Source organism: Sinohyriopsis cumingii, chromosome 1 (assembly GCF_028554795.1).
Source record: "Sinohyriopsis cumingii isolate HCF-2022 chromosome 1, ASM2855479v2, whole genome shotgun sequence".
Classification (NCBI taxonomy): Eukaryota; Metazoa; Mollusca; class Bivalvia; order Unionida; family Unionidae; genus Sinohyriopsis; species Sinohyriopsis cumingii.
In genome coordinates this window covers 96622278-96649474 of record NC_142961.1, presented here as the reverse complement: position 1 = coordinate 96649474, position 27197 = coordinate 96622278, and the positions used below count along the sequence as shown (strand labels likewise).

Here is a 27197-nt window from a genome sequence, read left to right as displayed (position 1 = left end):
TGAAAGTGGTTCTTCTAAATGGTCACGAGAGACTCATTTTGCTCAAAGCTTTGCGTTTTCATCTAGATACTTCTCTCCTGTATGGGAAAAAAAGATTTGTCAACTTTTAGGTACCGAAGAGTTGTATGACGATGTGTGTGTAGCTTGTGACTTACACCCCCATTCAACAGATGTGCGTGACTGGAAACATCGGGGTTTTGAGGCTTGGACTCAGGAAGTAGCCCATTATGCTCGAGAGTTGGGATCCTCCATTTCATCGTCCTAGGAAAAAAGTCACTTTTCAACCTGTGTTAGTGACAGTGCCAGAAGAACCCGTCACCGAGGACAACCACTTCCTTCAGGACAGGACTGTCATGGACATTCCCGAAAGACTTTTTCGGGAGGACACTTGTGTGACATTACCCCATGTAGAGCATGTAAGAACATTTCACATTGTTCCTAGGACATCTTGGTTACCCAAAACATGTTGTACAGAAACTTGTTTCTATTCCACTTTGATCGTATTGATGTGTATTTTATCGTTGTACTTAACCCTTTGGCTTTTATGTATTTTAGTATTTTGTGTTTATTTTTGAAAAATCAATAAACGTGTCTTGAAAAAGTATAAAAACTCTTGTCTTGTCTGTCTTCCTGTCACAAGTGACATTCCTTGCACTATGCCTACCTCTGCTGTCTCTGCTCCCTCTTCATCCACTTTCAAAGTCATCGACGAATACTTAGATCGTGCTAGTTGTGAGGCTTTGTATCTTCGTCATCGTTTAACATGCTCATTGCTGGACCTAGCGGTTCAGGCAAAACCGAATTTGTCAAACGTTTGATCGAACATAAACAACATTTGATCGATCGTCCACCTCAACGAATCGTGTGGTGTTACAAAGAGTGGCAATCGGCGTACAGTCTCTTGCGAGAATGTCAAGGCGGTCACATCGTGTTTGTGGAAGGCATTCCTATCGAAGACGACGGAATCGTGTCTGACCCCCGTCAAACCCATCTGGTCATTTTCGACGACATGTTAGGAGAAGACGAAGAAGAAATTAAACTTTGGTTTACGCGCAAAGGGCATCATCGTAATGCCAGTGTCATTTGCATTACTAAAAATTTGCTTCAACAAAGTAAAGCCCATCGCACCATCAGTCTCAATGCTCATTACGTGGTCTTGTTTAAAAGTCTTAGAGATAAATCGCAATTTCAAGTCTTAGCCAAACAGTTAGGAACGCCTTGGCTAACTGAAGCGTACGACGATGCCACTCAACCTCCACACGCCTATTTACTCGTCGATTTGAAACCCACTACCCCCAATTATTTGCGATTTCGTACCCATTTGTTTCACCACTGGTGTCAAGACGGAGGGCCTGTCCTGTACATGTCTCCGTCCTCGACTTAACCAAAAAAATCTATAAAACCTCAGACACTTTTCGTCTGTCTCACACAGCGTCAACATGACGTCCCTTCTGTCTCATCTTCCCGTCAGATTGATTCGTGCATTGTATGGCATCAGTTACGAAAAATATCCACAAATACGTGCTCGTGTCTTAGAAGCCAGTCTCAAAGAAGTCTTACGGTGGTTTACGGTGACAGCACGTCAATTATTGCAAGGCATAATTCAGATTCCTCATCAAACCAAACGCTTTTTTGATAGAAACAAAGTAACCTTGACACAACTGGCCGATCTCCGCATCGACACTCAAACCAAAAAGCAAATCATTTTGAAACCTGGAGGGAGCGGTACTCTAGGAGGTGTCATCATTCTTTCCTTTTTAAAATGGGATCCTAATGCTCCCAACGTTCTCCCCAAGAAAAAAGCCACTCCCAAAAAAGCCAAGCGAAGCCACAAGAAGAAAAAGAGCAACGGTGTCAAGACCAGGTCACAACCCCAGAAAAAGAAAAGCCCCCAGAAAAAGAAACAGAGAAGTCCCCAGAAAAAGAAAAGCCCTCAGAAAACAGCTTCTACCCGCAAGAGAGGCACTTCAGCCAGGATGCAACCTTACATTCGCAAGCCACGACCTGCAACGACGGTGACTGCGTCTCCGGTACCCTCAGGTTCATCCACTTCTCCGTTGATAACACCATGGAAACCCGTGTCTCCAAGAACTTCTCCTCCAGTGGACCTCTGGAGTCCCAAGATCTCAGACGTGACCCTTGACATCGAATGGAAGGACGAAAACTAGCTTTAGTGCCTTACAAACGATGGATGGACTACCATAGTTGGCAAGAACAACGAACCCCGCATTTGCCTCCCAATCCCAATTTGACCGAGATGACCCAGTTACAACACGAATTGCAGTCGTTGATGGATCGCCACGATTTGTCCGAAACAGAAAAATCGCAAAAGTACGGTCAACTCTTGCAACGACTGCAACTCTTTCACCAGAAAGCTTTAGACGAAACAGCTCTACCCACTCTGAAAGATTTTAAGACCTTGATGACAAGTCCATCCCCCACACCACCACCACCACCAACATCCCCAGTAGTCATGAAAGACGCCACCCCACGAAAGCCTAGAGAAGAAGAGATACGAGAAGTTTTTCAAACACCGTCAGCAGCTCCCAATTTTAGTAAGACTGCAGCGTCCTTGTTGACCCCTTCCCCCACACCCCAACGAGAAGAAATTTAAGCTTGGGTTAAAAAGATGATATCCACTCCTTCTTCGACAGAAGTGAAAAAGAAAGAAGGGAAACCAGAAGTGAAAAAAGAAAAGAAGACCAAAGCCATTTCATTACCACCTCCACACTAGCTTCGACTTCTACTCCTGTGGCCCATCGGACACGTAAATCTGTTTCCAAACCACCCTTTCGCCCCGTCCGAAATAGCATCAGTGGGTGACTTATTAACAAACAAAACAATGGAGAAGATGTTAGTCAACATTTACTACGATCCATCCCATCCTGCAGGTTACGGAGGAGTACGGAAATTGCATCGTGCTGCCAAAACCCGGCTGAAAAGTCGCCGTTTACCTCAGGTGCAATTGTGCTTACAAGAAAAAACTACCTACACTTTACACAAACCCATTCGACGAAAGGTTTCCAGAAGTCGCACCCAAGTGGAAGGCATCGACCATCAATGGCAAGCCGATTTAGCCGATGTCTCTCATTTGGCCACCTACAATCGCGGATACAAATATTTGTTTTGTGTCATCGACGTCTTTTCCAAATCTGCCTGGGTCGTGCCATTGACTTCCAAATCGAGCAGTGAGTTAGTGCAAGCCCTGCAACATGTGTTGAAACACAGCGGTCGTCACCCTCTTCGATGGCAAACTAACAAAGGTACCGAATTTCTGAACCAAGCTTTTCAAACAGAATTAAAGAAACGTGACATTCATTTTTTCACCACCGAGAATCCCGAAACCAAAGCCAGAATCGTGGAACGTTTTCAACGCACTTTGAAAGAACGCATGTGGAAATATTTTACGCATCACCACACTCTCAAGTACATCGATATCTTACCGCACCTGGTTCATGCGTACAACCAATCTTGCCATCGAAGCATTGGACGTGCCCCTCAAGATGTGACTCCCGACAATGAAGTACTGGTTTCTGATCGCCTGTTTGGTACGTCCCCGACGGTGGCTGTCCCAAAGAAAAGTGTAGTGTTGGCCGTAGGAGATTGGGTGCGCATTGGCAAAACCAAACGCACTTTTGACAAAGGTTACTTACCTAACTGGACCACCGAATTGTTTCGTATCACTGGAGGAGTGCATGGTCGTCATCCTGTCGTCTTTAAATTGGAAGACATGAACGGAGAAGTGTTAAAAGGAACGTTTTACGTGCTTGAGTTACAACGTGTCACCAAAACAGAAGACGACGTGTACGACATCGAAAGCATTCTCGAACGCAGAACCCGAAAAGTGGGCAAACGACGTGTCAAAAAAGTCAAAGTACGATGGAAAGGATATCCACCCAGTTTTGATTCTTGGATCGACGCTTCGCAAGTCATCGACTATAAAAAGAAGTGACTATCATGCCCTTTCACACTGACTCAGCTACTGCTACCACTGCAGAGACCACTCCTTCACCCAGTTCTTCTCTGCAAGATCTGCAAAAGCAACCCTTGTATGTGTGGTGTGGAGAGCGTGTACTTAAAACGCAAATTGTCTTTTCTGCCAAATCTTTGTGGTATATTGTGTCTCGGTGCAGCCATCGCCAATTTGACTTTGCAACAAGGAGACAAGCAATTGTGGACCATTTTATTGAGCAGTTGCATCGGTTACCTTCTTCCCAATCCATCCCTGAAATCCTCCTCCAACGGCAACAACGGGAATCTTGCGCCCAGTGTCAATCACCACTCCAACAACAACAATAGCAACCCCATTTTGGGCGGAGACACGCCTCTGACTTCCAGTACGGGGCCCCGAGTGGCTGAGTGGTCTAAAGTGCTCTCCGTTACGGATCACTGCCATCTCACCTCTGTCTGCGTGGGTTCGAGTCTCGGATTCGGCTAATGTGGGTATGTGAGAAAACTTGCCAGTAGCTTCTCGTGGGTCGGTTGTTCTTTCCGGGATTTTCCGGGGTTCTTCCTCCACCATTAATACTGGCCGCCATGTATAGCCTATCTTGTGCTGCAAAATGGCGTTAAACCCCACAACAACAACAACAACAACAACGACTTCCAGTAACCCCTCGGACAGCCACAGAACTCTGGAATTATGAACCACCATAACCAATTTTACTTAACCTTACCCAGCGACAGTTCCATGGAGGTGTTTCCCAATAACACTTTGTGTTGTTACACCGCCAAATTACCTCAGGCCATGGCTTTGGTGGAAATCATTCACCCGACACAAGTCCTCAATGTCTTTCGAAATCAAATTTTTTTTTCAGTGGAAGTTCATGACGAGCAAGTGCAAAAGTACTTAACTACCAATGTAAAGTATGAGAATAAAACATATAACTCGCAAACTCTAAAGTTAACTTATCGCTTGATCATTCTCCCAGGCTATTATTTTAGCGGTCAACATTTGGTGAGCACCATTGCTACCAGGTTTAATGCCGTGTTTCTTAAAGCTTTGGAGAGTGTCAGAAAATGTGTCGACATCGAGTACCATAAAGTAGCTCGTCGCCTACTAATGAAATTTCCTGAGGGGAACAAAGTGTTGTCCATTTTATTTTTGTCCTCAATTGTTTGACATGTTGGGCGGGGATATGGAGATGAGAAAGAAAGTAGAACAAAAAGTCGAATTACCAGTCATTTCCGACAACGATTCTTTTGCCAAGTTTTTTCGTTCCCCAGTAGAACTGAATCAAGGACTGAATTTGATCTTTGTGTACTCCGATGTGGTGGAGTACAACGTGGTGGGACACACCTCTGTACCGTTACTGCGTGTCATTCCTTTCAAAGTGAATTCTGCCACGAACGCTGACGAGGAAGGTGGAAACACCTAACAAGTTCACCGCGAATTTGTACATCCTCATTATTTGCCCGTCAGCAAGTCGTATTTGGACACTGTCAACATTGCTATAAAAGGAGATCTGGGACAAAATATTTCATTCACCAAAGGGAAAGTCGCGGTGAAAGTCCATTTTCGAAAACGGTTCTCTAACGACTCGTAAGTCATGTATCCAGTGTACCGAGGCGTTGCTCGACTGCGAGGACACGGTTTAGGAGATATGTTGAAATCAGCCTTTCGTTCGGTGGCCTCCGTGTTGAAACATATGGTGACACGACGATTGCACGCCTTGAAAGATGCGGCATTGACACACGGTAAAGAATTTCTCCAAAATGTCATCATCGACAAACAAAACCCTAAAGAAGCATTCTAGAGAGCAGGCAAGAATGTCTTGCTGCAAACGGGTAAAGACATTCTGGGCCGACGAGAAACGCCTATAAATGCCCTGAACGCTACCGAGTCAGGCATTCCTGCTTCCCTGAAGCCACAGCAAGGACAAGGCAGAAAGAGACGACGAAGAAAACACCCCTTCACAAGACTTCACACAGAAAAGAAGAACTGTCCGAGACTTAGACGTTTTTGATTATTAAATCATAGAGACAAAAAATGAGGCATCGAGAGTCTTGCGCCTGTTCCAAGTCGGAAGTGGATCTGTTTGCCATGCCACCCACCATGATGATGATGCAAGAATCCCAATGGGTCGAATTTCATCCCGTCTCCTCTTTGCCGGATTCAGCTCCCATCTTGTTTGAAATCAAAGGACAGCCCGAAGATTACATCGATCTGAATAGCAGTTATTTGTACTTGAAAGTCAAAGTAACCGAATCGGACGGTAGCAATATATAGGACGCAGATAATTTATCCCCCGTCAACAAATTCATGCATTCCTTGTTCAGTGAAGTGGATTTGTACTTGAATAACAAACTGGTCAGTAGCAGCATGGACACTTACCCTTACCAAGCCTACCTGGAAAATCTCTTAACGTACGGAAAAGAGGCCAAAAACACTCATCTGGATGCTTGCGTGGTATGGAAACCTGACACAGCAGGCGAGAACAAGTTTAACGACATATCTGCGCCAGAAGGTGCCAATCTTAAAAAGTGGGTCATAATAGCCGTAAAGAGAAAATCAAAGCAAGCCATAGTTTAGAACTGATGGATCGTTTGCATTTAGACATGTGGTTGCAAGAGAAGTATTTGCTGAACGGTGTGGATGTTCGCCTGAGACTGAATCGCAGTAGTGCCGCTTTCCATTTGATGGCTGCAGAAGATGCCACTTACAAAACCAAAATCGAACAAGCCAGACCCTACGTACGTCGTGTGGAAGTGTTACCTAAAGTGGGAAACGACATCAGTCACACTTTGAGCAGAACGACCGGCAAGTATTCGATCCGACGTGTGGAAGTGAAAACGTTCACCATTCCTGCAGGACATCAATCCATGATCGCAGATCATCTGTTCCAAGGACAGTTACCCAAGCATTTAATCGTTGGTATCGTCAAGAATTCAGCCTTCAGCGGAGCCTACGATGAAAATCCTTTCCAGTTTCAACATTACAGAGTGTCTAAAATGGAAATCAGTCGCGATGGCATGACCTTGTGTACCCAACCCTTCGAACCTAACTTTACCCAAAAAAATTATTTGAGATCGTACTTGTCCCTGTACGAAGTCACCGGACAAATAGGAACCAACAACAGTCACGGCATTACGTACGAAGATTATGCAGAAGGCTACACCTTGTGGGCCTTTGATTTCACTCCAGACCAAGGCAGCACCCTATAAAATCCGGAGAGATTCGTGTGGAACTTTAGTTTGCAAGTAATCTACTCCCAGGTCACACGGTGAACGTCATCCTGTATGCAGAATTCGATAATACCATAGAAATGAACAGTTTGAGAGAAGTCAATCTAGACTATTAGAAGCCATGGAAGACTGTTATTCATCTTTACATAGTGTAGAATCTTTGGATATGGAATGTCAGGAGACCATGGAAGCAGACCCCCAAGACAAAGATGAAAAGGACATACTGATAAAGTCCAGATGGCCAGAACAAGGACAGCATTTAGTCTCCTGTTTTGCCAAAATCTTGGCAGGAAAAATAACGGAATTGATCAAGGAAGATTGCTATGGGTGTTAAAACGATCATCCCTGTAAAATTCAACACGACAAATGGTTGATGCTAAGTCAAGAAGAAAAACTGGACGAGTATCTGGAAGAAGCTTGGAGTCTCATCTCAGAAGAAGCCGTGTTGCATCAGTGGTATAAAGACTTCCGTGAACATTCTTGTCCTCCATTAACAATCTATCACATCGAAGCTCTCTTGGCTCAGAGCGCAGAGACGAAACGAAGAAACGGTTACTTGTCAGACAAATTGAAAGAGAAAGTCAGGATCGAATTGATCACTTATCATCACCTGTGAAGAAAGAAAACAACACAAACATGGATACCTGGGAACTTTATTGCCTTTTGAACCACAGTTCGTACACTGCTTCTTGGAATCCTGTCGTGTGCGCTAAAGATGAACTACCTCATCGCAAACATCAAGACCATCAAGCTTATGTGATCAACACGGACGACAGTCATCTCCCAGGAACCCACTGGGCAGCCATCTACTTTCCTCAAGAAGGATGTCTGGAGGATTTTGATTTGTATGGATTGCCCCCTTTGGAAGACGATATCATTGACTTTATGAGAAGAAATGCTCAGACAACACGATTCAATAATGTGAAATTACAAGGCAGAGATTCATTGGTGTGTGGACAATATTGTGTGTATTTTCTGCATCAACGCAGTCTGGGCTATTCTTTAGAACATTTAGTGACATTTTGATCGTCATTCTTCTAGAAACTATGAGAAAGTAGATCGATGGTTTTGTGACCGTTATGGTTATATTTTGTCTTTAGCTAGGAAACGTAGTGTACATCAATGGCCCAATGACTTCCAATCGTGGAAATCTCAATTTAATTCACAACGTTGTCAACTTTGTCCAAAATAGATAGTTAATTGAAAAAATGTTTATTGTTGAATTGAATTGTTAATTTTTTAAAAATTTGTTAATTGTTAGTTGTGAGTTATTTGAATAAAATGTGTTTTTGAAAAAAATGCGTGTGTCGTTTGTTTGCCATTGGTATCATGAACCATGCTCTTTGACTTCTCTCTATCCCTCAGATCAAACTATTTTAGGGTTCCGACTTGAAACCGTGTAGGGATGCTTTCCTTCGCGTCCGCACTTTTACCATAAAAGCGGGGTAGTCTCCAGTCTGACCATCATCATCATTCATTCATCATCATCATTCAACCAGGGAACGTCGACCGGTGAACATCGTGAGCAGTGCAAGGCAGCCGACCACGTGCTACGACCACTTGCTACGAAGCAGTGCAGAGCAGCCTACCACGTGTTACTAGACAAAGAAAATTCAACTTGCAGAACAAAGGGCATTTCAGCATGGAGTTACACTGGAAGACAACATAACTACACAGAGAATTATACAGGACCGCACGTTACTAGGAATAAACGAGAAAAGGAAGGAGTGAGGAGTGGACTTAGCTGCGGCACGTGGGCCGTGACTAACCAGATTCAAATAAGCATAAAAGGGGGCGCGACCATTTACACGGAGCCTGCAGCCCACGGAAACCTAACTACCTAGCCTTCTCAACCGTTCAAGAAAACGGAATACCAGAAACCTGCGGACCAGCACAGTATTAACGCTGATGCCAGAAAATTGTCATGTCTGATTTAATATCAGTAGAGACCAAACCGGAACTGTGGTGACGTTCCCGAACTCGATTTGAAAAGGTCGAGCAACGTATCAAATTGCCTGGTTGAATGTATGGTTCTCATTTTGGCTCGAGAACTAATTTGATAATATCTATTTTTATAATTAACCTAATTTGACCTGTTTTGGTACCGCCGTTTAAATTCTCACACTTATATTTCACCATGCGTGACACAAACTGTTGTAAGTCGTTTAGACTTGATTGATTGGTTCTTATTTTAATATTTTATGTACAATATGTACACTAAATTCAAACTTGTTCGTAAATATTTATTCAAAATTTATAACTCAATCAATTTGATTAATTGCAGAGGTGGCTTACACATTATTGGTATATTTTTGTCCATTAGTACAACTGGACTTGATTTGAAATAAGTACGGGCTGGCGTTTTGGGAAGTACTTGACATCCATGGCTGGCTTTCCCAGCACGATTTCCTCCTTTACCACGCTCGAACAACGTACACGTGGCAGTATGTGGAACAATTTCCACCTGCCACAAGCCCATGTGTCCTAATGTGACGTCATCGCTGCCGAACAATCGTAGCGGGCGTTACATACTGCTTGGGTTGACACCTGGGGCATTTCAATCCAACTAACAGGAGTGTGTGTTTTCACTATTCCCACTCATGTAAAAGCCTTACACTTAGGTTGTTAAGGACTAAATAGTCCCACAACCTAACGGCTATAATTAAAAAGTACTGTTTGAGTACATTAAAGCCTGGGGGATGTGGCACCATTCCTTCCCTCAGCAGTAATTAAAAATCACATTATGTGCACTAAACAGTGGTACATGTTCTTAATGAGCGCTAACCACTTTAATTTAAGTGAAGAAGAAGAAGTCTGATCATCCATTGTCGACTCATCCTCCTACGAAGATGTGCTCAAGATTAGCCAAGCTGAACGAAGCTTACGTTTATTTGCATCGTGTCAGGCAAAGCCTGATACCGAAGCCTCAAGAGATAGATAATGTCAGAATGTTAAAAGTCACTGAAGACCTGATAGAAGAGCTCTTCAGAGAGGAAATTAACAGGGAGAAAGAAAAATGGACAGAGAAGTACAGACTTCAGAAACAGCAGAGAGAGCAGCAGCAGCAACAGCAGCAGGAACCTGAACGAGGTTTTATCGACTGCCGTGTTGACACCAAGGAGTTCTCCTTCTCTTTCCGAAGAAGCAGACCCTATCATGTGGGAAAGCCTGTTGCCAGACGAGGCCGCAATCTTATATCATACAAGATTGCCATAGCTCCTCGTCCACAAAAACAGCCCTTTTTAGGTCTACCCAGTACTCTAGAAAAGAAATATTGATTCAATTGCCAATGGTAGGTTAGTCAGTTAGAAAAAAAAATAGAAGTGCGTCTATAAGCAGATCATTTCTTTATCTTTATTTGAAAGTGTGACTCAAAGCCCTTTCGTTTCCGTAGCTTTTCAAAAAATTTACATGAGTGATTGTCAGCAAAAAGTGAGTGAGTGTTTCTTTTACGTCTGTGCGTTTTTGGTGATAATATGGGCAATGTAGGTTTTAGTGTCAGGGGATGTTTTCCTTCACGTCCGTGCTTAACGTTTTTATTAGGAACGCTCGTCAGTCTGGCTACCCATTATTGATTCGTTAAATAGGAAATAATGAGCAGAGTCGAAAAAATAATTGAGCTTCAATGGCATTTGGAGAATGCCAGAGGTATCCTAGAGGAATTAGCTATGGAGGAGGAGGAGGAGGAGGAAATGAAGTTAAAAGAGAAAAAAGAAGAGAAGGAGAAGGAGGAGAAGGAGAAGGATATAATCCTCCTGATGAGACCGATTTGCTATGTCGAACCCATAAGAATAAAGAAACAGTTACCAGTCTTTAAAGTACCTGTTACACAGGACTGGGATTGGGAGTTGGAGCTGGAAGCGCGCTGGCCCCAACACTAGAAGAGACATGAATTTTTAAAAACAGCCCTTTTCAGGGCTACTCCAATACTCTAGAAAAGAAACTATGCAAGTTGCCAAATGGTGTAAATTTGGAGTAGTGTGATTATAAACACTCACTCTTTTACTAATATGAGTGTGTGTGTGTGTGTTTGTATGAGCTCAAGTACGTTTGTGTGGATGGTAGATTGTTGGGGTTTGTAAGCGCTCACGTACGCTTGTGTATATAGTAGATTATTGGGGTTTGTAAGCGCTCACGTACGTTTGTGTGGATAGTAGAGTGTGAGGTTTTTCATCTTCCTTTCTGTGTGGAGAGTATATTATGGTTTATTTTTGCTTCTTCCCGTGTGTGGATAGTAGATCATGGTTACGTTTTGTTTGCTTCTTCCCGGTGTGTGGATAGTAGATTATGGTTGATTTTTGCTTCTTCGCGTGTGTGGATAGTATATTTTGGGTTAGTTTTTTGTCTCATTACCTATGTGTGGATAGTAGATAATATGAGAAGAGAAAAGTAGGGGATCTTTTCCTTCACGTCCGTGCTTGAGAGATAAAAACTCAAGAGTCCGTCATTCGCGCCATTCTACGAAATAAGCAAAAGAAGATGGTAACAGTCTCTGATTTGTTCAACAACTTGAAAGACAATTGGTACTGGAAGGTGGATGTAGCCTGTATAGTGGAAAGGCTTGAATATGAATGGAGGTATCCAGTTACCAAAGACTTTGTGACAAGTCAAGTAACCAGCCTCAAGGTAGCCATGGATCTTGTTCAGGAAATAATAGAGGAAGAAGTAAAGAGATTAAGAGGCTTCATTCACCCTCCCTATGTGAGAGTGGGAACATTGAAGGAGGCCATTGATCATGTCACGAGAGTCAGGTGCTTCTTAGAAGATATCTTGGAATGGAGTGAGTGGTCATTTGTAAAGTGGGGAGTAGGCCAGCTCAAGAAAGCAGAAGAACTGATGAGGAAATTGCTGACAGAAGAAGTCAAGAAGATTAAAGAAACCTGGACTAAAGAGAGAAAGGAAAGAGACAATATAAAGAAAAAGAAGACTTTGAGAGGCTGAACAACAACTGGATCAAAGTCCAGGAAAAGTTCAGAGCTATAGGCCATCCTGACTGGATGCCAGAGACAGAGATAAAGAAGAAGAAGAAAGGAATATTAGGAAAAGTGAGCTTGTAGAACAAATGAAGAAAGTAGAAGAAGCAGCAGAAGAACCCAAAAGCCCCTTTCAGGGCCATTCATATGCCTCGAAAAGAAATGACTTTCTTGCCTCCCAAATTTAAAAAAAAAATGTCGCATAAGTATTTATCTTTTGTCAGTGTTATCTCTGTACACCCGCTCTTTTGCTCAGTACTGTGACGTCACCTTCCCTAGTTGACACACTGTTACCAATCTCCCCTACCGTGACGTTAGATGCTATCTTTCCCATGTCCCTATACAGGCCCACTATTTTTGACTGCATTTTCCCACTGTCCCTATACATATCTCAGTGTACCTTGCCTATACACAGCCCAAGGGGGTCTGTAATGTATTTTCCCATTGTCCCTATACGGCTTGTCCCTAAACAGGCCGGGGGGGGGGGGGGTCTGCCATGTTAATTTCCATTGTCCCCCAATAGCCCTACTACACTACTTGTCTGCATTAGTATCAACACTTCCTATTTGTATAAATAGGCTCTTTAATGTCAGCACGGTGTCTTTCACGGATCAGCAAAGCTTTGTTGTATTGTTGTTGTTGTTGTAGGGGTTAACGCCATTTTTTCAGCACAGGATAGACTATACATGGCGGCCAGTATAAATGGTGGAGGAAGAACCCGGGAAACCCCTGAAAGGACCACCGACCCATGAGACGCTACTGGCAAGGTTTCTCACGTACCCACACTGGTTGAGCCCAGTCAGCTAAGCTTACTCATCCCACTTTGATTACAGGTTTTAGATTACAAGACATACAACAAGTAACATAATCAATCAAAATAATCTACGATAAGGTACTGACGATTTAATTTTCGGGTGGGTGTGGGTATGGCTGTGATGTTCTTTCTATCTATTTTTTTTTTTTGTCTCAAGATATAATTTGTTTCCCCTAATAATATCATGATTATAGTATGGTCTTTGTTTGCTGTAAATCAGAGCAAGATAATTTTTTACCTAGTGACAGACAGACAGAAATCAAACAAAATAGTGTCGGGCCTCAGCCCGAACACTTTGAGTTGTTGGTATACCGTGGTACGTATTGAAAATGTTTTGTGGTATCCAGCTCTGGCTTGTACCATGCGCAGCAACATTTAAACCTACTCTTACCACTGTTGAACCACTTTTCCTTGAAAATCTCTGTAGTACAAAGCTGTGTCCTCTCTGTTTCATTGCGCCAACAACCACGCCATAGACCCACATTCCATTGAATCCCTTCATAATTAAAAGTGCACCAATGGTCTGTTGTGTAGGCAATCAAGTGAAACAGCATGGCCAATGAGAAGACAGCAATTGTCACGGCGTTTAGGAGAGTTAACTGGTTGAGTTCTATGAGCCTCATGGTGGTGCCTTAATCAACTTGAGCCAGCTAAATAATAATAATAATAATAATAATAATAATAATAATAATAATCATAATAATAATAATAATAATAATACATATATGGCTGCCGATAATAATAATAATAATAATAATAATAATAATAATAATTATTATTATTATTATTATTATTATAAGTGCCCCCTCCCCGCGAGTTCACATATAAACATGTTTCGGCATACACACGAAAAACTGAATAGCTGACCAATACATGTTGCCCCACCCACAAAAAAATTTTGCGGGTGCCCCTGGATATAACTGTACTGAAAGCAATCAGCAATCATCGATGCAATTATGCAGCACACAGTCCACGACAAATTGACCCGGCCGCAGCGTGTTTCTTATATGTGGTATAACGCAGCACACTGTCGACGAACTTACATGGTAGGCGAGAACAAGTATTAGTCACAACAGATATTGGTCGCACTGTAAGCGTTTAGTGACCAGGCGTTATGTAGCGTACCGTTGGTAAAGAACACACTTAGCCACGCTATTTATCAATTTGGCATTATGTAACGCACAGTTGACAATGAACTTCTGTAATTAGGTTTGTATTTGTTATTCACTCATCTTTTATTGTCCACCCTTATCAAGATGTCCATAACTAGCGTCTTTGACTTGAACAAAAACGTTCCCATTGATTGAAAACAACAGTGAAATGTATGACTGTTTTTAAAAGCACGAGACCTTACAGTAGATTTATAACTTGAGTTTGTTTCTGACATCCTATACAACGCTGCTATTGCATTATCGAATAAAATCAAACTTCCTAATACTTCTAAAACTACATCGTTATTGATCTAGACACTCTCAGAATATGAATTGGTCAGTAAAATTATGCGTCGATCAGTCTCAATTGGTATTGTTAAATTACAATATGTATTAATCAGTCAGTATAGGTTTGAGCCAGTCACCATAGGTATTTGTAAATCTAGGTGTTTTCAAATCAAATTAGGTCAATGAGAATATATATTGGTAGGCGAGAACAAGTATTAGTCACAACAGATATTGGTCGGCCAATATAGCTGCTGGAGCAGCAGGGAGGGTGGGCAGACTTTTTTGCCCAAAATGCCCCAAAATAGCCATTTTTCACTAGGGGGGGTGGGGGGGGGGTATCTCGATTTTGTAGCCGATAAAACACAAAATAATAATCCTCGACAAGGGAAGTTCTACAGACCCCCTGGCACAGACTAAATTAAGCCTTCCAGACAAATAATTTCCGTAGAACCCTCAGAATTCAAAAATAAAGCCTCCTACGCGAAATAATCCGAAAAATTCCCCCCAAATTTGCATTTTCGGACATAAAAAAAATGGCAGCTTTTTTGGGGGGGGTGTGGTAAAATTTGTTTGCCGTAATTGACCATAATTTCATTATGGGGGTTGCAGATGCTAATTTTATTTCACAATAAAACAATATCATTGAAAATAAGATGAGTAAAAAAACTAGTAGAGTTGGAGAACCTCATTCGGCTAGATTAGCGCGAGAGCAATTAGCGGCAGTAAGGAAACTTATTCCGACAAAACAATTATTTAAGAAAAAGGTTCGTGAGTACGATGACGAGCAACATCATATTGGTGAAGTATCGTCAAAGTGGTTGAGTCCAGTCACTGGAGTGATCGAACAAGTTGCATACGGTAAGCAAACGAAAGATAAAGAACTTAGAGATCTTGGGCTTATTCCTATGACGAGAGATATTGAGCAGCACGCTAGAATTGTTCCTGGTCAACTTGAGCAAATTCAACAAGGACAAGCACAAGCGCGAGCACAAGCGCAAGTACGAGCACAAACGAAGGCGGTTGAAAAACGATTAGGTCAAGTACAAGCAAAAGCAAGAGAAAGAGCACAACCGCAGCAAGTACAAGTAGGTTCACCACAAATATCACTATCACCAACTCCACAAACATCACCAAAAGATTGGCGAGATCAACTATTGGAAGAATTAAAAGAGGAACAAATGCAAGTAAAAAAGGAAGAAGAACAACGACAACTAAAAAAAGAAGAAGAATTACAAGAAAAAGAAGAAGAATTACAAGAAAAAGAAGAAGAATTACAAGAAAAAGAAGAAGAATTACAAGAAGAAGAAGAAGAATTACAAGAAAAAAAACAATTGCAAAAAAAAGAAATTAAACCTGATAAAATGCTAAAATTAAGGGAAAATTTTAACGATACAGGATATCTTGGTTTGAAAGTAAATTTACAAAAAATTGACCCTAATGATCTTGAGGAACTTGGTTATTTTGCAAGGCGTAGTTTTGAAAAACGACATAGATATTTAAACGAAAAAGGATCAAATTTTTATAAATCACGAGATTCTTGGTACAAGGCAATATATCGAATAAGATTTGATTCAGCACAGGCCAGAGGAGTTGATTTTGCTCATTTTGAATCGTATGCGAAACAAGAAGTAACAGGATCCGCTGAGGAAGAACGACGAATTTACGGTAGAAATCCCGCTATTAATTTTTCTTCTGAAGGACTTAGAAAATTAAATAAAAAAAATTTAGCTAGAGTTGCCAAATACGATTACGATAAAAGAAATGAATATCTAAAAAAAGATTTTGTAGATCATTACTCTCCTGAAGAATGGGTCCCTGCTGTGTATTTCGCTGAGATGAACGAGGAAGTTGATCCATATAAACCAAGTTACAAAAGATTTAAAAAAGCGGTAAGAGAATTGCCAAATAAAGAGATACCACCAGTGGAAGAAGAAGAAGAAGAGGATGTGGCAGCAGATTGGTTTAGGGAGCCGAAACCAAAATATGGAACTGGATATACTGTTTGCCCCGACAGTGTTGTCAACGATGTTTCTCGTCTTGAAGTATTAATCGGAGGAAAACGAGCCGGAAATAATTCTCCTGAAATAATCAACGAGGCATCAGATATTTGTCAGCGATTATTCCGCGGTGGTGTAATTGATTCCCACATTTATAAAGAACTTGTTGATGAGCTTATCGATTAAAACAACACAATTGAAATAATATGATTATTCACAAACATCAACGCAGACCAGCACTGGTTCGCGTAGTAAACTCTAGATTGCCAGTATATAAATACGTTCACGGTAATGGACTTGGCGATATCATTGGAAGTCTTGTTACTCGAGTAGCACCTAAAATTGGTCCAGTGATCAAACAACTAGGATTAAAAGCAATAGGAAAGATTGGTGAGACCGCTGTTTCTGGTATTAGTAATTTAGCTAGTAAAAGATTCAACGCTGTCAAAAGTAAAATATTAAATTTAATACGTAAGAAAAGACCAGTCAGATTACCTATCACTAGAGAGATGCCGCCAGAAATTAGCAAAACCATAAATGAAGCAGCAAATAAAAAAATAAATGATCTGGCGCAGGAAGTTGCTAAGACGAATCTAGCTCATGAGATTGCAAACACAAATCTGGCGCATGAGATTGCAAACACAAATCTTGGAAATACAAGTTTCATTTCAGGAGATGGTCTTCGTTTTAGACGATATCATTAGTAATAATGTTTTCACAAGTGTCAAATGAAGTGTTTGACATGGACGAGTCTGTGGGTAGAGACACATCAATACGAGATTTTCAGTATTTCTCGTACGAGGTAGTTGAACCAAATACACCTAACCGCAAGGAAATTCAAGTTCACGATACAACAAGATATTTTCTTCCGTCTGAGGCGTATATCGAGGTTGTTGGGATACTTAATAAAACCGATAATACCAACTACGATGCAAATTTTAACGTTGGATTTGTCAATAATGGTATCATGGCATTATTCAAGAGTGCCACTTACATGATTGATGGAAGAGAGATTGAATCAATCACTGACAATGTTGATGTAGCAACAACGATCATAGGCCTAGCAAGATACTCGGATGATTTTACCAGATCAGCTGGTCCTAGTATGATGTTTGCTAAGGATAATTCTAATGAACCTATATTCAAACCGTTTGTTGTTAGACGACCGAATAATAACGCCGGCAATGCTGTTGCTGATGTTGAAAATATGATAATTAATCAAACTGAAAATTATAATCTTGGATTTGCTACGCGAAAGAAAATGTTAGTTGGAGGCGAGAATAATTTCTCCTGTGCAATTCCGTTATCTCACGTTTTTGGATTTTGTCGGCATTTCAGGAAAGTTATTTATGGAGCAAAGCATACAATTTCCTTTATTCGAGATGCCGCGGGTAATGATAGAGCCATTTGGCGAGGGGCGGGTGATGCTGGTAAGGTAACATTAACTAAAATTACTTTGTGGATGCCAGCAGTAACACCATCAATTCGCGAGGAAGAAAAATTATTATCATTCATGAATCAAGGAGGAAAATCCATTATGTCCTGGCTAACAACAACAACCGACTCCTCCGATGTTAATATGAACGGAATATACACTTGGCGAATTGCGTCACAGCAAGGTGTTTCAGCGCCCAGGCATATCTTCATTGTTCTTCAAAATGCAAATAGATACGATCAAACTCACAGTCACATGATATTTGATCAATTTGAGGCAACAAATGTTTCACTAAGAATAAACGGTCAACAGGAACCAACCGAGGAAATAGCTATTAATTTTACTAATTATTCCACTGCGCGCGCGTATCATCGATTATTAAGTTATATGGGTCGCGATCAAAATATTGATACCGGATTGCAAATATCACAATTGGATTTTAATACTCTTTATCCCATCTATTATTTTTCCCTGGAACATCTTGATTTGGTAAAGCAATCGGTTGTCGATATTCATTTCAAAGCAAGAATAAACACTGGAGGGCCAGCGAGGGCCATCGCGGTTATTCTTAGTGATAGAACAATGATCCTAGAAGGCATCAGTGGTAGAATGAGAGTCATCGACGCGCCCGTAGAAAATATGTGATAAATTCTAAATTTAGATAAATTGATTATTAATATGCCATACGAACACGTCAGCGTAACACTGACCCCGGGTCAGATAAAAAAACTTCAAGCAGCAACAAAGGCGCGGCGAGGTTTAAAATTAATCTTGAAAAATAATCAGATTCACGGTGGACCTAACAAACTATCACTGACACGAGGTCAACATGGACGATTTACCAAAGCCAGATCAGCGAATTCTGGTATTCATGTAACTCTCTCCATTGGCGCAGTGAAAGACATGATCAAGGTAGGTGGATTCCTTCCTTTCCTATTGCCTTTATTAGCTCCGTTGATAACGGGCGCGTTATCAGCAACTGCTGGATTTGGAGTTAAAAAATTATTGGATAAAGTTACCGGAGGAAGATACGGTAAAAAAAAATACCATCGCGGATCTGGCCTGAGACTAGGACGACCTCCAATGTACGGATCCGGCCTAAGATCATCACGCCATCGTCGAATTTAGATTTAATCAACGAAGCAAAAAAAAAGAAAATAAAATTTTTCAGAGGAGTATTCATGCGAGATCAACTACCTAACAAACCAAACTCTACCGAGACAGGAATAATAAACCTCGATAAAAATTCCGGTCCTGGAACTCACTGGGTTGCCTACGCGATTAATCCTCGCGAAATCATTTACTTTGATTCATACGGATTAGCACCACCAAACGAATTTTTCAAATATATCTCCTCGCTGAAACTTCCAGTTTGGTATTCAACACTTCCAACGCAAACATCAACCGATCCACCAATATGCGGTCCAGAATCAATTAACGTTCTTGATGCAATTTCAAAATCATCCCGCCCTTATCACAAAATTTTATTTGAATATACCGTAGATAAATATCATGGTTGACATTTACGGTAGATCTCTCTTTAGAAAGAAAGAAGAAACAGATGAAGAAAAAAAAATCGATACATCAAATTTTGCAACCAAGAAAGACATTAACAATCTTCTATCGTTGGCAGAGATAAATCCTGGCGAAGTTGCTGTTTTTCAAAATACCGAAGGTCGATTACAAACTAGCAACATCAAAATATTTGATATTGTCAAACGAGATGAATATAATGAACATATTAATCAATTTACTCAATTATCGAATTCGGTGACAAAATACATCATTGATATAAATAGTATTATCACGAAATTATCATCGAAGGCAAATATCGCGGACGTAGAAAAATCTGATGAAGATCTATCAGCGACGTTGTTGTTAAAATTGGATAAAAAAATCTACGACGAAGATCAAGAAAAACTTACAAAACAACTAACCAAACTAACTAACGATCTTAAAAAACTTGATGAAACCTTAAAACAACTTAGCAAGAAAGTCGACGAGAATATAAAGAAAACTACCGATACTTCATTCGCCGCAGATCAACTAACGAAGAAATCACATGATAATCTTATCGATAGGGTAAATAAAATCAACGAAAATATTGCTAATATTATCACCGACATTACTGAAATAAAAAACATAACGGAACAAAAAAGCGATAAAATATTATACGACGATCTTATCAAGAAAACAAAATCCATCAACGATGATATCGCCAAAATCAACAACGATATTGAAGCGGTTCGTGAATTATCGCGTCAAGGTGACGACGATCTTATCAAGAAAACAAAATCCATCAACGATGATATCGCCAAAATCAACAACGATATTGAAGCGGTTCGTGGATTAGCAAATCAAAAAATTGATAAAACATCACACGACGATAAAATGAAGAAAATAAATGATGATATCGCTCAAATCAGCAAAGATATTATCGCGGTTCGTGAATTAATGCAGCAAAAAATTGACGAGAAAACAGAAGACATTAACGCAGTACGCCAAATCGCAAATGAAAAAATTGATAAAAAATCACACGACGATCTTGGTGAAAAATTAACAAGAACAGCTAGAGATGTTACTGGCATTCTCGCAGATATTAACGTAGTTCGTGTATTAGCAAATCAAAAAGTCGATAAAACATCACACGATGAAAAAACAAAGAAGATCGGTGATGATATTACTAAAATCAGTAAGGAAGTTGAAACGGTTCGTGTATTAGCAAATCAAAAAGTTGATAAAACATCACACGACGAGAAAACAAAGAAAATTGGTGAAGATATCACTAAAATCAGTAAGGAAGTTGAAACAATTCACGAATTAACGCATCAAAAAGTCGATAAAACATCACACAACGATCTTAACGAAAAACTAACAAGAATTACCAAGGATATTAATGGTGTTTTTGCCAACATTACCAAAATAAATACCTCAATAAGTGAAAAAGTCGATAAATTATTACACAACGGAAAAATAAAGGAAATTGATGATAATATTAACGCAGTTCGTGGATTAACACAGCAGAAAGTTGATAAAACATCATACGACGAGAAAATAAAGGAAATTGATGATAATATTAACACAGTTCGTGTATTAGCAAATCAAAAAGTTGATAAAACATCACACGACGAGAAAACAAAGAAGATTGATGAGGATATTAACGCAGTTCGTGTATTAGCAAATCAAAAAGTTGATAAAACATCACACGATGAAAAAACAAAGAAAATCAGTGATGATATTACTAAGGTTAGTAAAGACGTTGAAACGGTTCGTGGATTAGCAAATCAAAAAGTCGATAAATCAGCACACGACGATCTTGGTGAAAAACTAACAAGAACAACCAGGGACGTTAATAACATTCTCGCCGATGTTACAAATATAAATACCGCAATGCTTCAGAAAGTTGATAAATCATCACACGACGAGAAAACAAAGAAAATCGATGAGGATATTAACGCAGTTCGTGAGCAGAAAGTCGATAAATCATCACACGATGACCTCCACAAGAAAATCATTGAAGATAATACTAAGATCATTGAAGATATCAACGCAGTACGCCAAATCGCAATTAAGAAAGTTGATAAAACAATACACGATAACCTCCAAAAGAAACAAAAGAAAATCAACGATGATATTCTCGCAGATGTTACCAAGATAAATACCGCAATGGGTGAAAAAGTCGATAAAACATCACACGATGATCTCAGCGAGAAAACACAAGAAATCAACACAAAAATTGAAAAATTGTCCCGTATTGTCATCCCACCGGATGTGGAAAATGTAGAAAAACTTGGTTGTTATATATCATTTGTGGTACAAGCGATAAACAAGATATGGAGACCCGAATCAAATATTACGAGTTGGATTGCACCAATTACTGGCGTATATCGAGTATATTTCATATCCAAAATAAAATTCACGGTAACAACTGAATTTCACAAAATTAATACATTTCATGAGTATTATCCTGGAATTTTTATTATTTCCATGGAGGAAAATACTCGGGAGGTATTTACATTAGAACCACCAGATAGAACCATCACAGGAGAAATCAAATATCTTGCAATTTATGAGTTTTTATCCGGGTTGGATAATATTCCGTACAAAACTAAATAATATAGTAATTATTATTGTAGATTAAATAAATGACAGCATCAGATTACCGATATAATCTTGCGCGATCATGGCAAGATTCGCTAAAAAAACAAATAGACGAGTATCAAATAAAAATAAAGAAATACCAGCGCAGATTAGTTACTATTGATGTTGTTGTTTATACTGCATCAGCAATAATCGCCGGCGCGGGTATTGTTTTATCCGTGGTAACAACAATCGCGCCGATCGTAGCAACGATAATAATTTCATCAACAACAACGATAGCCGGTGTTCTCAATATTATTGCAAGAAAAATATCTTCGTGCACAAGTGAGAAACTATTATCGTACAAAAATAAACTAACTAAAATTAACGACGCATATTCGAAGTTATCATCGCTGATTTCCGAAAGTCTCAACGATGGAGTTATATCCGATATAGAATTTTATTCGATGATCAGCATCTACTCTGAGATTGAACAAATGAATAATAATAATGTCCGAGTTAGTCCAGATAGTGACAAACACAACACCGCCGACAACAACGTTAATATCACTAAGTTCAACGAAACCCGAGTTTAGTATTAATTTTCCAACTCCAATTAGCGTCAAGGAAATGGCATTGATACAACTTCGTGTTTATAATAGTTGGCCTAATATCAGATCAAAATCATTCGGTAAATTATTATCAAACAATTCACTTGTTGTTGCTGATAAGAAACACGCCGATGGAACTCCTAGTTGGTTTGTCGTTAGTATACCAACTGGCAGTTATGAGATTGAACAGATAAATAGCGAGTTCAACACTAGAATATCGAATATTACCGGTGATCTTCATCCAGGAATAAAAATATTAGCACACGAACCAACGTTATCATCAATAATTGAAGTAAAATCGCCGTATATGGTAGATATTTACCGTTCATCTATCAGATCAGTGCTTGGTTGGTCTAATATTCCGCCCGGTGGAATAACACCAGAGCCGGTGAAGACCGACTTTATCAGCGATAAAAAAGACTACCACGGAATCGATCTGGATTTTATTGGTCAATATAAAAAAATAAAAGATAGTACTTTATTTTTCTTAGGGTCAGAATCTGAGTTGAAATTTTTTGAGGATGGTATTACAATATTATTCGTTAGAATTATAGACAAATACGAAGAACAAAAGAATTTGCTGGAACATTATTTCCAGGAGTGCATATTCAACGTACAAACTTCGTGTAACGAAATTATAATAACAACGGAGCGGATAAATAAAATAGCCGCCGATATGGAATTTATTAACAACCAAGCGATAGATTATATAGAAGATTCTGCTGCAATTGGTATAGGCGATAAATTTGGTTATATTATTGACGCTTTCAAGAAACGACATAACCTAACCGAAAAGACCTTGCCAAATTATAAGTTTCCCGGCTATAACGTTGATGAGATGAGAAAATTTGTAACTGATGCAACTAATAGGTTATTTCCTAAATTACATGACGCGTGGGTTAGGAAGGAATCACAGATAAAAACAAGACTAACTCACGATAATGACGGATTTGGAAAAGGAAGGCACATTTCTCCTGACATTGTTAATATAACCGAAGTGATTGCTGTTTATCTTCATGCTGATATTGTAGAAGGTAGCTATAATGTTGATTCTACAATATCAAAAGCGGAACAAGGTTTTGTATTATACACATTCTCTCCTAACGTCTCTCCTGGTTACTTAATAATAAAGGAGCCGGTTAATCCTTTTTACTTACGATGTAATAATCGAATATTATCAAGAATAAATTTCAAACTAACAAATCAAGATGGAAATTTACTTGATATTCGCGGAGAAACGTTGAGTATTAGTTTACTGGTGAAATCGTAATCGAAAGTTTTTGATTTTTAAATCTATATCCCAGGAAAAAACAAACGAAAAAAATAAATAAAAACCAGGAAAATTTTCAAAAATTAATCTTTTTTTTTATTTTGCAAATTTATGCCGTCTTAGGAATCAAGGATTCTCTTGTTTTATTCTCATCAACAAGTTTTTTCAATTGTCTGACACGAGAACTTGTGATTTTCCTTGATTCATATGCGTCGGATAAAATCAATCTAGCTTTTTCTACTAGCGTTGATAATTTAACAAAATCCTCGATGTGATCATCGCTGACCGTTGCAAGTGATTGGTACATCGCAATTTGAATTTTCTTTATTAATTTATATTCTGACGGCAGGGTATATTTATATTCGAGTCTCCCTAGAATAATTGTTTCGAATTCTGATCTGATTTTATTCACATCTAGGTCCGATGGAAGATCTATCTTTTTTTTCAGATCATCAATTGCCACAATGATGTCGTTTATTATTTCTTCGTCCATTATATTAATTTTGTAGTATTCAATTATTCTTCGTCGTTATCAAATATTATTGGAATATAGAAGAATCTGATCCATTCGCCGAGATTATATGAAAAAGTTCTGTGAATTATTCCCTCGGCTGCTCGCCATATCGATACTGGAGTAATTTCATAAAATTTCGCAGCAGCATATATCGACACAAATGCAATTTCTTCATTTGTTTCTTGATTTACCGACTTAATAGTTTTAGCGAATCGTGCGCCACCAGTTTTACCAAATTTTGAATTTTCACTTTGAGTCACAGCTCGAAGATTGGAAAGTTTGTTGTTGAGTTTATTTCCATCAATATGATCTATAACCAAATTATCCTTGATAAGTCCATTGAAACACTCGAACACAAATCTGTGAGTAAAATAACTTGCTTGTCTTCGATTATTATTTTTGGCGATTGAAAATTTGAGATAACCATTCATATCAGTATGACCAACAAGATTTTTTGTCCTGATGTGTCTCACACTTCCATCCTTGGATGCTTCATAATCATCAATGATAGGATGTGGTTTATATTCTCTCATAGGAATCGTTGATTTCATTTCCATATATAATATTTTATACTTCTAAATCATAATTTGCTCTGAATCGATTAATATAATCTTCTTCACAAGAAATTACTGAGGAAGATTTCTTTTCATAATATCTTCGTAATTCACGATATTTCTTTCCACCACAAGAGAAACACAATCTTGTCTTTCCTCGAATGCCAACCTGACAAACTAAACATCGCTGTGGTCCTTTGTTACCTCGTCGAACTTCATATATATGAGCGCCGCAATATTCACCTCTACAAGATTTGTCACATGACTTTGTTGATCCAACTATTATCCATTTGCATTGCATATTATATAATTAGATATTTGTCTAAAATATAATAATGGATTTATTTGATCTTGATGAGGCAGAATATATAATTCCTGAAGTTGATCGTGCAAAGAAAGAATTTTTCGACGATGGAGCGATTCATGTTTGGTCAACGTGGAAAACTAACTTCATTGATGCTACGATGAATCTAGAGCGAGCAAAGAAGATAATCGAGCACATAAAATCTGAACACAAAGATGAGCGATTTATCTTTGGAATAAAATTTATTGCACAAATGCCGGACGATACTTGGATTATTCGCGACAAACGAGATCCGGTGCGAGGTGGTAAGAAAAACGTCGTTCTTGATAAGAATTCGAAACCGGGATTGTTATTAGGAATTGATGGTCCTTATTACGCTAGAGCTTATCCTTCTAGTGCTGTTGTTTATGGAATTTATCGGCTGAATAACAATCCTGATGCGAAAAATCTACCAGCGATGAAAGAGTCGCCGATGATAAATTGCGTTGCTGAGCGCGTTATCGAACACATGAAAAATGCTCGTCGCGGATCCGGTCTAACCCAATTGAGATTGGATAAAATTAATTCATGGGCAAAGACAATTGTTGATGGCGCATCGATTGACGATGTTGCTGCGTTAAGTAAGAAACTTAAATTTCCTATTACGGTTAAAACGCTATCGGGTGAAATATTATACTCGTCGCCGTATAAATCCCGAGGAACACCAATCGAAATTGTTGATCATAATTCACACGCTTGGACCCAGTCAGTGATGATATTTCCACGAGTTCGTGTTGTTAAATTCTATCCCGCGGAATCCAAAAACAATTCCGATGCAATGTTCCGATATATCAAATTATTAGCCAAGTCCGATCCAATATCGGTCTGGTTATTTTCTAGCGAAGAAAAATACGATCAATTTATCTTGCCACGTGGAGATATTTACCGTGATGAACTATTACACGAAACAATGAAAAATATCGCGGAGAAATATTCGTCAAATCCAAATAAATTGCTGACAAATTGCTTTACTGTTTCGTCTGTTGCTGCTCACGCCGCGAGAGAAAAAAATTCGTGGAAACCTACAAAGAATGAGTTTCTTAATGATATTCAACTTAGTTGTATCGAATACGGTCACGGAGGATTATGGAATACCAAATACAATTTCGAGGATATGATCTCCGTTGACATGAGCGCGTGCTACCCTGGAAGTTTCCTTGGGTATGGTGATTGTGCGGATTACTTTGCTAAATTCGGCCATCCTACTAGCGAGATGACGAGAGTTGCAATTAACGGACCATTACCTGATTTTGTCATGACAGGATTCGCTAATGTTACTTCATTCGAACTTGCTGAGAATTTGCATAGGATTTGTTATATTTGGTTTGGTCGGCATTTATATCAGCGAAGATGGATTCCCATAGTGCTGTTGAGATATATGCTGGATTCATCGATGTTGATATCGCTGACGATAAGTGAAGCGATTATATCCTATAGGAAACAAACTGAAGTGTGGTTGCCAACGGATTGTGAGAACGCGAAAGATATTGGAAGAAAAATAATTGGTAAATTTACTCAAGGAGGATCAGTTGATCATAAACACAGACACGCTAGGTTATTTATCAATGATGCTGAGATGGATTTTATTATTGCCGATACAGTATCGCGTGGAATATTTTGCAACAGAGAAAATATTATTATTGATGGAGAAAAATTAGGTACCGTGATTACTTATCTTGATGGAGAATCCGCGCAGTATACTCATTTAAGATCATCGATGCTCGCTTATGTGAGTATTAATTTGTTGTCAATGATAAATAAATTTGCTTATATCGCGGTAAGGGTTGCAACTGATTCATTTTATATTGATAAAAAATATCAGTGCAGATTAGAAAATTTAATCGCTAATGGGTCTTGGGGAACTTGGAGAATAAAAAATGAGGATATTCTAGACTATTGTGAAGACGCCGATGTGGAAGATTGCGATAAGTTTCACAAAGACCAATATGATGAAGTATCAACGGCCGCATCTGCGTTTGATC

At 39.4% G+C, this 27197-nt stretch overlaps 1 protein-coding gene across 3 annotated transcripts in view; it reads right to left on the bottom strand.

Moving 5' to 3' along the window:
* The window catches only part of LOC149807391 (uncharacterized), a 63941-nt gene that overhangs the window by 31091 nt on the left and 5653 nt on the right, over positions 1-27197 (bottom strand). The window contains exon 2 of one of the 3 annotated variants that reach the window (XM_089966184.1): positions 13358-13622. The exons of 1 other annotated variant lie outside the window; for it this stretch is intronic. In XM_089966184.1, coding sequence (XP_089822310.1) covers positions 13358-13595 — 238 coding nt within the window. In that variant the 5' untranslated portion in view covers positions 13596-13622. The remainder of the gene's footprint in view (positions 1-13357; positions 13623-27197) is intronic. One more of the 3 variants, XM_089966189.1, reaches the window with a different exon arrangement.